This window comes from Falco punctatus (assembly GCF_963210335.1).
Source record: "Falco punctatus genome assembly, chromosome: 7".
NCBI lineage: Eukaryota > Metazoa > Chordata > Aves > Falconiformes > Falconidae > Falco > Falco punctatus.
The window spans coordinates 37756850-37769934 of NC_137587.1; the positions used below are offsets into that span (position 1 = coordinate 37756850).

Consider the following 13085-nt stretch of genomic DNA (forward strand, 5'->3'; position numbering starts at 1 on the left):
TTCTCTAAGGTGCATTAGTGCTGGTTTGCAATTGTGGCAGCTGCTGTTGAAAAATTGTGGAACAGCATTAGAAAAGACCTGGTTTATTCTGATACAGGTGTATAACTTAGGATTTCTGGTAGTGGTAAGTGATAAAATTATATTCAAGAGTAAACTTGTTTGTTCATTAGGGAATATTCTTATTCATATTCTCATTGAGTATGTTTTTATGCATTTAACTATTAGATCAATGAGCAATACTGATGATTTGGGCTGATAATTTTTTCCCCTCATAGTCCATTACTAGTACTACTGGGTTTTGTTGTGGTTTTGGTGGCTGATTCTTGAATGTCAAATTATTTCACAGTGCATACATTATTTGACCAGTAGTTTTATATGTTATTTGTAACTAAGGACTTCTCATTTATACCAGAGCTTGTCAGGAAATAAACTGCAGAAGTGAGTGTTACCTACCCTATACCTTTGTTGGTAAGTTTGTTAGTTATGCTACACGTTGGTGAGAAACTGGTTTACTTACCTTGTTCTTTTTTTCCTTCTTCTAAAGTTCCTCTCTAGCCAGCAGTTTTCCAGCAATTACATATTTTGTTTACAGCAGATGTTCTCATATTTTCAAACTGAATCTTTCTGTTGCTTCCCTACAGCAACCTCTGTTTTTTCTGAGCAGCAGTTAAGTGTTGTTTTCCTGAATCTACCGCTATGTGTTTTCTAAACTGTGTATGTGCATTGCTCTTGTGACCCATCTGAAGAATTTAAGTTACAGAGTAAAGCTAGTTCAAGGTATATTAGCATGTTGCTCCTTCATTGTGCTTTATTCTCAGATGGCAGAGTCTACAGCCAGGGAGGAGAACTGTATGTATATTTGCATAGCAGCCAGGTCCATTTGGTTTTACTAGTGTCTGGATTTTGAAAATGTAAAAATACTTCCCCCGGATGCTGCTTAAACTAGAAGATGGTGTAGCAGTGCATAGTAATCAGTATTTAGATCAGGTTTGGTTAGTGTGCCCATGATTGCTATAGAAAAGTGGTTTGTATGCACTTTGATGTACTGAAGTTTTTTTCAAAATTAGTGTGAGGTAGAGTCTACAGTGAGGTGGTTTTTTTCCTGTATGGTGTTTAGCAGTGCTGATGTATTTCAGGAACTCACTTAAAAGGGGGTGCGCTGGCTTCTGAGAAAGAATGAACCTTTTGTCTAACATCTTAACATCAGATACTCTTGACAGTTCAGCAGAGACTGTTCAGGCAATCAGTTTGGTTTTGCTTCAAGGAAAGGACAAAACTGGCGCATCAAAATATCTGTTCCTCTCATCGTTTAATTAAAAGTACTGCCATTAGCAAGTTCTGAATCTCTGAGAGCTACTGGGTTTTATGCAAATACTTGAAGCTTTCCAGAAGTAACCAGAAATAACGTTATAGGGTTTTTTACAGCTATTTACTGTGAATGTAATTCCTAAACAGAGAATGTACGAGATGTCTGGGACATCTCAGTCTTTATTTAAGTGCCAGTGACATTTCTGTGGTATCTTGAATCCATCTGAGCACCAAGTAATCTAATTAATCTTTAAGTAACACAGGAGAAATTAGCAAGATTCATCAAGCCTAGTGTGCCAAGGCAGAGGTAGATCTTTTATCTTTCATTAGACAGATACGTCTTTCCACTCAGAAGCCTTAGCAGGTAACTGAATTGTTGGGCTTGACAGCAGTGTTAACAGAAGTTATTTTTACAGGTTGGGGTTTTCTCTTTCTCATCTGAGGAAGATAGAGGGAGGGGATATATATCCTAAATAGCCATTTATATAAGCATGGACAGGATTTCTCATCTGTAGACAATTTTTAAGCATAGATGATATGTGCATGTGTGTGCCACTACAAAATACAAAGAAACTCTGTAAGAAGGTCTGTTTCCTTAATTGTGTTTTGTTTCCACCTGTGCTTCTGTTTCACAGTTCTGGGAGTGTGCTTACGTGTCGAGAGTTTTTGCAAAACTTGAAGAATCTTGAGAAGGTTTAGATTTGGGTAGGAGGTGCTTAAACTTTATTCACTGGTGCTTACGAAAGTTTGGAGAATAAAATAACTTCTCTCCTTTTGCAGAGGCTGCATCTAACATAATAGTCTATTTTAATAATTCCTTCAAAACTGTTGGTTTGTTTCTTGAGAAAATAAAAATAATTTCTAATTCTTCAAATGCTTATTTATATTTATTTCAAGCTGGATATATGATTATTGATAGAGACTGTATTTCTACTTAGTCTAAAATTATATATAAGAATGTGTTGGATTAATACCAAATTGGTAATGAGGTGTGTTATTGCACATAAATGCGTGTAATAACTATTATTTTACAAAAATGTTACTGAGACTGTCTAATGGAGTGTAAAAGCCTCATGTGTTCCTTGAAAAGAGATTTAGAACATCTTCTAGTCCTTTACCAATAGTGACTCACTTTCCAAGGATTTTAAAATTTCCTTGTTACCTGAACTACCTCTAGAATAACATAATGATATACCTCTAGAATTCCTCTGCTTAACTGAATGAAAAGAAATTTGGAACCTTACATCCTTCCTTGTTATCAAAACACTTGTGATGCACATTTAAACACTTAAAGGCCTAAGTGTGGAAAAGATGGTTGTTCTCTCTTTGATTTTTTGCATTTCATAGGTGTTGCTTTCACAGAGCTGCCCTTTTTTTTAATAGCTAGCTTAGCTGTCTAAAAACATTGTGCTCTCTTTGTTCTACCTGACACCTGTGAAGGTGGGAGACATTGCTGCCCTTTGAAATTACTATCACCTTTCTGTCACTGGAGTGGTTTGTGTCGGCGGCCTACCTATGTCGGAAGTATCAGTCAGGTTAGTGTAAGGAACAGTTCAGTTTCAGATCAACTCATGCAAATCATGTATGCCATAAATAAAAAATTCTTAAAGAAACAGTTGAATTCTCAGATAGTCATGTTCGGCAGGGACATGATGACTGGCCTACAGCCATGTTATTGCTATATGATATAATTGAAATCTAAGTGTAAGCTAGATTTCCAGAAAATTCCAGAAAACAACTCATATTACCTGGCAGGCTGAGGTACAGATTCTTAGTAGCATGCTGCAGTAAACCTAGCAGAATTGTCTAAAATACATTTAACTCCTTTAGTTTGTGATCTTGCTCTTACAGCTCTTCTTTTTCTACGCTTTTCTCTGCTTTTTAAGTAGTGAAAGTACATAATACTTTAATCAGATGAAAGTGCTCAGATTCTGTAAAGTTACCTCTCATTTGTGTATTTGAAAAAAAGGACAAAGTGAGGTCTTAGTGGATGGCATTTTTTCAGTCTTTGGTTATTTATTTTTCCTGTACCTTGACTAGTTCCCAGTTTAGTTTCTCCACCTTCTTTCCCCAAGTGTGGACCCTAGAACTAGATGCAATAGCCTAGTTTGTTTCATCAATAAAAAATGCATATAAAAGTAGGTAAGACTTTTTTTTGGTGCATTTCCTTAGCGTTGCATTGGGATTTAACATTGAATTGGCTCTGATGCCTATATATATATATATATATATTTAGACTGTTATTCAGTTCCTGCCTTTTAGCGTATGTTGTAGTTGATGGTCCTTGTTTCTGGACTTAGAAGACAGCATTTTCTTATATTAAAAATGGAATTGACGAGACATTTATGAAGAATGGGTGCTTTGTGTCTGTGGTCATCTTGGGTTGTTTTTTGGGTTTGGTTGTTGATTTGTTTGTGGGTTTTTTTCTTTCTCCTACCTGTTTTCAGTGATCGTAAAAGTAAGTGGACCTTGCATTTTTACTGGCCTACTAATGTCCGTAAACTAAAATTTGGAAGCTAAGTTCTTGGGGCTTTTTTAACCTATTTTCTGATAGAAAGCTGTGAGGGGTTTAAGAGTACTGTTTAAGAAACTAATTTATACAAATTGGTGCTGCAGGAATTTTGCACATTTGACCAGATAAAAAATACTTTCTGAAACCAGCATTGTGGATGTTAATTCTCAATGTAATAGTAATTCTGCTAATGCCTTCCATACACTCAGTACCTGTTACCCACTTTCCTATGGAGAGGGTACTTGAAGTTTAGCTCTTTGGGGAACTTCATCACTGAGGGAAAAACCTTTCTTTCAAACCATTCCCACTCTCATGCAGAGATCCATGTTTTAATTGTTTAGAGCTGCATGAAAAGAATCTGGTACTCTGCCCCACTGATGCACGATAAGTTGAGATCAACACTTAGGGTATTTATCCATGAACCAACAACTGCACAGAAGAAGGGCAGAGTTAATACCAGTTCTGAGTGCAGATATGAGTTTGCACATGTGTGTGAAGTTTTGTGTATTTAGTTTATGGAAGGCGGAGGGACCAGTTACTTCTGGTATTAAGCTGCAATTTTTTATTATTCTAAACCTGTAAGAACCAATTACTGTAGTCCTCTAGTGCTTTGTCAGGCCTGATTGTTTCACCTTCTGTGTATATTGTATTCTACTTTTATGCATGAAATGTTCTCTAAATTATAAGCTCTCCAAAGTTGTTGGTTTTGTAAATAATGTTTTTATCTTTTCTGAAAGTATTGTCCCATTTGTTTTACCCAGTATATGTTGCATTATTAGTAAATTCTTTCTTGGGTGTGGGATACAACTGTGGAGCACGAGGAAATATCTTTCAGTTGTATGTTACCAGCCTGAGGAAATCTGAATGTTATCTTCAGTGTGTTTGAAGAAAATTATCAGAGGAAGCAGTTTTCTTCTGTGTCTGCAAAATAGTGCATTTTGTAAATGGAGCCATGTAAGTCTTGCCCATTTTTTTACGATGTGACAGACAGATTAAAAGGAAGTCTGGAGATGAAGAGGTTACATAAAAGATATGTAAAAATTTATTACATACAGTGAAGGGAGCTTAATTGGAAATGTAGCAAACTGAGTTCTGGCATATGTTTTCATCGATTTTCTGCTCTAATTGTCTACTGTGACTAACTGCTACGTATCCAATCAGTCTTGTAAAACTTTATTATGAGCCCATGGTAATAGGTGATGGCAGCTGAAAACCATGACATTTTGTTCTACTTAAATTTAAAATTATCACCTCTTGCTTTGGAGATGTGTTGACTCTTTTGCCATTCTAGAAAGTACTGTCTGGTTTGATCAAAACATTTAAGTTTAATGCAGAGTCCTGCTTTCAGGATAGCTTCCAATAAGCCAAATGAAGAAGTACAACTTTTTGAAATAAAATAAATTCATTAATTTCTTGAATGGAGAGCTAGTTGTTAAATGCCATTAAACATCTGATATTTTCATTTAGTTGTCTACCATTACAGTACTTCAGCACATGCAGAGTACAGTTTGGAAAAAGTACAGAAACAGTACATGCAGTGTGTTATAACTTCAGACATTGTTTTCATTTTAGAATTTTAACTCTTGAAGTTAAGAAATAAGTATTTGGCTCAAAAAAGTATTTACCAGTATATTTAGTATAACTGATACTATATTAAACCATTTATCTTGCACACGATAAAGTTCCCATAGAGTCTAAAAGCTGTGTGACAAATACAGAACGTTTTGCCTAACACTTTGTGGATTGATGCTACTTCAAAATACGGAAAGCAGTCTTTTCTTGTTTAAATACATCTAGCTGTATATGGCTAAAAAATAAAATGCTCCAGAGTTTTTTTCAGAAACAGCTAAATTTTGGTTAAAAGGTGCCTTCCAAGACAACATAGTTAAGGAACTATAAGATAGAAGGAGAGTTCATATGTAAAGTTTGTTTGCTGCATACTAGCTATAATCAAGGATTTTAATTTCTGAACTTGGAAAAAAGGGGAGAATGTCACACTACTTATTCCGATGTTTGTGATCACAAGAAAGGAATGCAGACAGCTACATAGCTTTTTGAAAGAAACACAAACCAACTTAACTTGATGGGTAGTAATAGGGTAGATTCCAGATTCTATGAGAGAAGGTGGGAAACATGCTTTGCGTGTTTTTGTCCACATAACTTGAAACCGTGGGGATTTCATCTTTGTCAGATTTGTTAGAACTGCCTCCGCGCAGGCTGAAATGTTCAGAGCAATTTGTATTCCACGCGTCTGCCAGTTGGTCTTGCTGGTTTTCTCTCTCAGTGGTGGTAAGAAAATCTTTTAAAACTTGCTTGAATATGTAGACTATTTCCCAGGGTAAAAAATCATTTTCTGCCAAAACTTCACGAAATCTAGAAACAAAGAAAAATTGAAATCTAATAATCAGCATTGAAAACTCTTCTGTTTCCCCTCATCTTCTGAGGGGAGGGGAAGGAGAAGGAAATGACTGCGTTCTGGTGTAATTTATTCCTTGCTGCCACATTTCCCCACACGCCTCCCCCAAAAGATTACAAGAGGAAGAGAGATCTAACAATGTGTTGGATATGGTCCAGCTATTAGAAAGACTGAAAGCTGTTGTTACTGGGTATGCTTTTCTTTTTTTTTTGCCCTATCTGGGTAACTTGATTTAAACTGACTTTGCCCTTAGCTATATTCTGGGCCTTAAAAGGCACATAGGCTTGTTCTGTCATTTCTGCGTGTCCCTAGAAAATGTATTTCATGTACAGGCATAGAAGATTTTTTCTTTGTAAAATGGAGGGACAGGGGTGTTTGGTTTGTTTGTTCTTTTTTAAAAATAGAATTTTATATATATATATCTTTTACACTGAATTGCTGGTTTTAGAAGCTTTCAAGTATTTTGGACAGTGAAGCTGGATTTCGATGTAACTGTGCGTTGCATTAGTCCTTTAATTTGATCTTCAGTTATTGAGTTGCTATTTAATAAATATTGGGGATAAAAAAGAAAAAAATGAAAGTATTGAGAGGTCACATGTTTAAGCATATGAGACTTCCCTTGTTTTGAATTAGATCAGGAAAATCCTGATTTGAAATCTCCTTAAAGTACAATACATTAAAGTAAATAGGTGATTTCTAAAACACCTGTAAAAGTGTTCCAGTTGCTGGTGGTTGTTACTTTGGAAGAAAAATCAGAGCCAAATACAAGCTTGGATCAGGTTGAAGAAACATCTTACTTATGACAGTACTCAAAGTTAGAGAAATAAGAAAAAATTACCTGCTGAGTACAGTTCCTGTTTGGCAAGGCTGAATTTGTGAACACAGAACTTCAAGCTGCCGTTGCTCAGTAGCTGGAATTGTGGCTTGAGGGTTTTGGTAGTTCTTCATCCAGTTGTAATCCGTGCCAGTCTTCTGGACTTTCTGTTCATTTTCAATCTCTTGCACTAATCTTTCACGCTCTTTCAGGTGCCATTTCAGTTCCCTCAGTAGGGTTTTTGTAACTACTTCTGATCCAGGATATCTTGTGGGTTTGTAGGAGTCATTTTTTGACCATTTCATCCAGCCAAAAAGCGGCATTTTTAAGCTGTGAGGAGGGGGGGAGAAGGGGAAATAAATTCTTATTTGTGTCCAGGTGATAGGTATAAATAATGATCAGCTGGACAGAAAAACCAGAATTTTTTCCTCTCCCCACTCACAGCTTAAAAATTACTTCCTTCTTAGTAACCAAACATTTAATGGAAAGTTTGTTAATGATCCTAAAATATTTTGTAGTACAGTAGAAGCCGTTGTAATAATGATGGCCAAGCTATAATTAAATCTGACAAGCCTTGCATTTTATAATGTTTTCTGTCTGTTTTCTGGAACTATGGCAGTTAGAACATTTCAGAGTATATATCTGTCATCTTGGAAATATTTAATTTTTTGTATATGATTAAAAAAAAATCCCACCAAATGAAAAACAAACAAACCCCAAACAAAAAATCCCAAACCAAGCAAGAAACACCACCCCCCCCCAAAAAAAAAACCAACCACCAGCAACAAAACAAAAAAACCCAACAAAACAAACCCCCAAACCTCCAAAATTTGAAGTTACCTATACATTTAAAAAGTGACTAAAGTCACGTGCTGGAACGTTGGGTGATTTGATTTTAAAACTTCTGTATTGATTTTTATTTTAAATAAATTCATGTTTATATAACCTGGAAACAGAAATATGCTGGAACAGACTCTTAAATTGTAGTTTGTTACAAATCGTGCAGACACAAGCATACTAATTGGAGTAAAATAACGCAAGTTACCTTTGCAGTTGTCTGTGAACAATGTTGTTTCAGGTGAGTTTGCTTGAAGATCTCTTATTCTAGCATATCCCGTTTCCAGGCTGTTACTACTGCTGGAAGAAAACAAGGTTGGTTTTTTCCTTTTTTTTCTTTTTTTTTTTTTTTTTCATTCACTGAAACTGTGCTTAGAAAAATGACTTTCTGTACTGAATATGACAGTTTAAGTTTTTCTGCTGTTAAGGTACTTTTTCATCCTCTGTACCAGAGAGTAGTAGTAATGCATTTAACCTAACATGGTCTCTCAAATACTTTCTACAAAGTCCATTAAGATTGCCTACCTTTGAATTGAGTTTTGCCGATGGCAGCAATTTAAAAAAAGATGGCAACGGTTTCAAATGCTTGTTGCTAAATCCATTCAAAGGTATTGTTGGAAGTGAGATGAATAATGATAGTCTGAAGCAACTACAGACGTGCTTCTAGCTAAAGTTAAGGCTGTCGTATGATGTGATGCTTGGCTGTGCATAGCTGTAGGTCACAGTTAAGAGCTGTATTTTTATGCCTGTAGAGTGCTAAAAATAACTGTGTTGCTTTTATCAAACTAAACTTTCAGGCCATCGAGATACTGGAAGACTTTTCTCCCATTACAGGGGGATCAAGCTGTTCTACCTTCACTTCTAACCAGCTAAGGATAGTCTTTCTCTAGTAAAGATCATCTAAAGCCTTTATTAAGTGAGTGTTGACAGAAGAGCTGTTTGACAGTTGCTCAGAATTTTGCTGCTATATTAAATTCTTCTTCCAGATGAATTTCATTGGTCTCGTGGTAGACTTTTTCATTACTATGCATAGCTGTTAGCATTTTCAGTTAACATTTTAAATGTGTTTAAAGAAGCCAGTCTGTAACACCTACAGTGTGCCATGAAAGACACATTAATCTAATTAAAGTAATAGAATGATAAGGAGATGCAAATTGAGGTCAAACTGATCTAAAAAGCCCAGAATTGTAAGTCTTACCATACACATCGCTTCTCTCTCAACTGGCTGTCAGTTGCCTGCTCCCTCTTTCCTTGATGAGTATTTTGAGCATATCCATTTTTAAGATTCAATTTTCAGGGACAGCATTGTGCACACTAAAGGTCGCTGAAGCAGCCATTTTCCGTTCCAGTTATCTGGTCTCTTCCTATTAATCTAAACAGTAGGCAGAGTATACGAAATGCCCTCTCTTCTGCTCTTTCTCGTTCTAATGACTGTCTTTGCTCCTGATAGTATTTTTCATTCCTACTTTTTTTGCCTCCACTGGGTGTGTTGAACTGCTGGGAGATCAAGGGTTCTGTAAATTTGTTCTAGGTGTCATACAGCATAAAGGATGACGTGTATGGTTGTTATTAAAGCTGATATTACTTATACATTGGAAAAATTCAAATGTCAGTATTAATCCTCTTCAACTGGAAGGTTTTCACATTGCATTGTATGTGGTACTATGAAAATGGAAGGGAGTTAGGCTTATGATGACAGAACTGTCCTGTCAGATTTTCAGATGAAAATAAAATGTTCCTTGCCACCTCCTTTACAGCACAGTTAACATGTCATTACTTTTTTTTCCACTATATCAAATCTGAAAGTAAACTGTTGTACAGTATAAAACCATTGTAGTGTCTTTGCAAATTAGATAATGCATACTGGAAGGTGCGCAAATTACATGAGAAACCTATAACAGAGTGTTTTGGTGGTAGGTTTTTTTCTGCTTTGGTGGGTTTTTACCTTATCTTTGATTACATCATTAAATGTTGTGAAGCAGGATAGTGAGAATTATACTTCTCTCCACTGTAGAACATAAAAGCTGAAAATTTCTATTGCTTCTACTTTTGTATGCATTTCAGATCTCTATTTAGGAAGAGATGACAGCACATGGGAGGCTGGCATTGGGAACTGGAACTTAAAACTAGAGCAGTATTTTATGCAGTTGCTAGCCGGTGGTTGTTCATGGAAACTCTGTGGGGAATTACAGTTCCATCCAAGTATCCCTAAATGTACTCATGATTCTGCAGTGTTGTGCCAAGATGGAAGTTTTGGCAGGGCTTTGGCTGATAGTGGGTGTGTTCCCTTTAGTAACTAGAGTTATTCTTAGGATTTAACTGGAGGGGGAAGAGGGGAAATGCTATATTTTGATTCTTCTATTTAATTTTTAGGCAGTTCCTAAAATTACAACAATAAATGTAGAAATTATGTGGTCTTCTCTACTTACCTTTAGGTTTCTTCCTTTCTCTCTCTTTTTTTATTTTTTTAAATGTTCTTCAAATCTCGTAATTGAGGGAAATGTTTCAGTTTCCTTAACATTCATCTAGCCATCTTGTGCTTTCATTCAGTCTTTTAAATTTAGATAAGTCGGAGATGCTGTGTTTTTAAAAATAATTCCTGGTTTTAAGATGCTGAATCTCTTATCTTTGGCATTTCAACTCATTACTCAGTTTACAAATTTTCCAAAAATTTCAGTCCTGGCACTTTTGCTTTCTTAATATAGTATACCGAAACAATATTTTTAGTTTCAATTTCCCTTCTCTGAGTTTTTCTTTGCTGATACTAATGACTAAAATGCATTATAATACCAAAGTGAGGCTATAACATCAGTTATGAGTATTTTTTTCTTTTGTAATAAGCCATGATGTACTCTGCTACTGCAGCAGAGCAGTTGTTCACTAATTGATTTTTTTCCTGTAAATTAACTCTAATTCTCTGTGTGTGTAATATAAAAAGTAAATTGAAGAATCCTTGAAGTCTTTCTAAGCTTTCCTTCAACCTTTCTTTTACTTTTTTTTCCTAATTTTTGCGTCAAGGAATGTAATGAATTCCTAAAGCATGTGTTGTTTCTGTAACTCAGTAACTGTTTGAATTGCAGTGGATGATACCGCCTCTTATGTAGGTGAACCAGAAAAGGTATCTTTTTGTATAAAGATTTCTTATGCTTCCTTTTAAGATAACCGTTCATTTTTCTGTAGCATATTTTAGGCTTGTTTTCTGATGTTGTTCTTCCCAAGACAGTGATGCATCCATCGTGGCAGTTATAGTCTGTCTATGTTTTATGCTGAAGAGGTGCATCTAAACCCAGTACTTGCAGTGCGAACCCTCAGTTTCCAAGTGGTTTTGTTCAGCTATGTGTGGCTTGGTGTGAAGGTGTGTCAGTCCAGCCCTAATATTTAACCTGGCTCTAATATTTAACCTGAGAATGTCTGGTACTCAAAATGTCTCATCTGTTCTAGGAATTCTTCTTTTGTCTCTTCCTGTTGGACATCACAATTGTGAGGAAGAACTTGATGGTTAAAATGATCTGGAATCAAAAAGCTGGTGTAAAGCTGCAAAGATACTTAAGTAGAGGTATTGCTAGCTTTTAAAGTTCTTCAGGGTTAAAACTTCTGAATCCTTGTCAATACTCTTACAGCTTTGTATGTTACCAAGTAGGAGCCCTCAGCTCCATGTTGAAGACATAGCACAGCTACAGATTAAGAATATTTGCGTACACTACTCATATGACTACAGCAGGCAACATACTGATTCAGGTAGCTGAAAGTTACCATAGGGAAACAGAATGAGTCAGCATGGGATGCATGTTCTGAACGTGCTGGATATACCTGGATTTTAGCTTTGTTGGTACAACAGCAGAGCATAACTCTAAAGGAGTACTTGGAGAATAACAATGAGGTGGTTTTGTGGATGTTGACAGGAAACTTACTCTAGTATAAGCAGTAGCATTAGAGAAAAGTGGATTCTTACTTGAAAATCATCATAATTACCTTATTACCAGCTACTTCAGAAGATGGGACTGGTAATGTTTCTTAGCTAAAAAGAGGTGACAGAAGATATTTATTTTATCCTGTCTGAAGCTTTCTGTAATCTCTTGAAAGCTTGCTTTATTTTACTTCGTTTTTCTAAAAAAAAATAATCTCTAGCACAGGAAATGTAGATATTTGCATGATGTATGGTTAAATAAGTTTTACAATCTGACTGAAATTTCAATGCTACTGTAATAAATAATTTGCTGTAATGCAGAAGTTACAGTCTTGAAACGTTTACCATTCTTTCAAAATCTGAAATTCTCAAGAAGAATAAAAATTCTCTTAACGATCAGCTGTTTTTCCAGTGTAGTTTTATTGCGAGCCAGTGCTGTTCTGTAAATGTATTCTGGGACAAGAAAGTTGCAAATTCAAGTCAGCTCTGCGTACAGCAAGAAAGAAGTCTTTAGTCTTAATATATGTGTCTTAACATCACAGTATGCAAAGGAACTTCCTAAACGGACAGCCAGGTCCTCTAGAAAAAAAAAGTCTAGTTAAACTTGGGTCTGCTACTATGCCTGTCTGTAAGAATGACAAATTCAGTACTTGTGCTGATTTGAGTGTGCTGCTAGACAACATACCGTGCTTTTTTTTTTTTTTTTTGACAGAAAGCCAGTTTGAGAACTTGTTGGTGCCGCACTGCCATTGGCTCTCCTGTCATCTTATGCCATGGGGCTGTGCTTTTGAACTGCCTTACTGCAGTGATTCTAGGTAGAAATGAAAAAACTTTGAAAAACACTTCTGTTTAACCAAATATTGCACTGATGTGAGCAACAAGGTGTGACAAAGGGTGAGAACAGATGGAGAAGACATGGCATCTGTACCATCTGAGATGCTGCTGACTCTTGCAATTGAAAGAGACAAGAACTATAGCTCTCTTTATGAATGACATAATGTTACACCAAGAAATTGTCACCAAAATTATTATTTGACCAAAAGTCTTGATAGCAGGTCATAACCATTGCTAGCTAGCTAACATTTCAACACATTGGTATAGTGATGTATTATTTCTTTGTTAGTGTCTGCAGGTAATACAGTCACTGTATGTGACTGTAGACAATTACAATTTGCTGCCTTGGATTTTGTGTGAAGGGCTGATGTTTTATTGTTGTGAGTTATGGCCAGTAGGCAGCTAAGTACCACACAGCCCCTCGCTTACTCCCTCTTCACCCCTAGTGGGATGGAAG

At 36.0% G+C, this 13085-nt stretch overlaps 1 protein-coding gene across 4 annotated transcripts; it reads right to left on the reverse strand.

Annotated features, from left to right (window-relative positions):
• Window positions 1-2511: 2511 nt before the first annotated feature.
• RD3L (RD3 like) lies at window positions 2512-9876 on the reverse strand. Of its 4 annotated transcripts, none has more exons than XM_080395525.1 (4): window positions 9086-9876; window positions 8096-8184; window positions 7075-7380; window positions 2512-6193 (listed from the first exon to the last, which is right to left on the reverse strand). In XM_080395525.1, the coding sequence occupies exons 3-4, from the start codon at window positions 7371-7373 to the stop codon at window positions 5896-5898; spliced, it is 597 nt and encodes a 198-aa protein (XP_080251651.1). In that variant the 5' UTR covers window positions 7374-7380; window positions 8096-8184; window positions 9086-9876; the 3' UTR covers window positions 2512-5895. The 4 variants fall into 4 exon arrangements, with proteins under 4 accessions (XP_080251651.1, XP_080251649.1, XP_080251650.1 ...); XM_080395523.1 differs by having other exon boundaries at window positions 8096-8187; XM_080395524.1 differs by lacking the exon at window positions 9086-9876 and adding an exon at window positions 8413-9078.
• Between the last annotated feature and the right edge of the window lie 3209 nt (window positions 9877-13085).

Coding starts and splice junctions, on each gene's coding strand:
- RD3L (XM_080395525.1), bottom strand. CDS start 7,373: ATGCCGCTTTTTGGCTGGATGAAATGGTCAAAAAATGACTCCTACAAA. Junction 6,194..7,074: donor ACAGGAACTGTACTCAGCAG/GTAATTTTTTCT, acceptor CTTTGTTTCTAG/ATTTCGTGAAGTTTTGGCAG.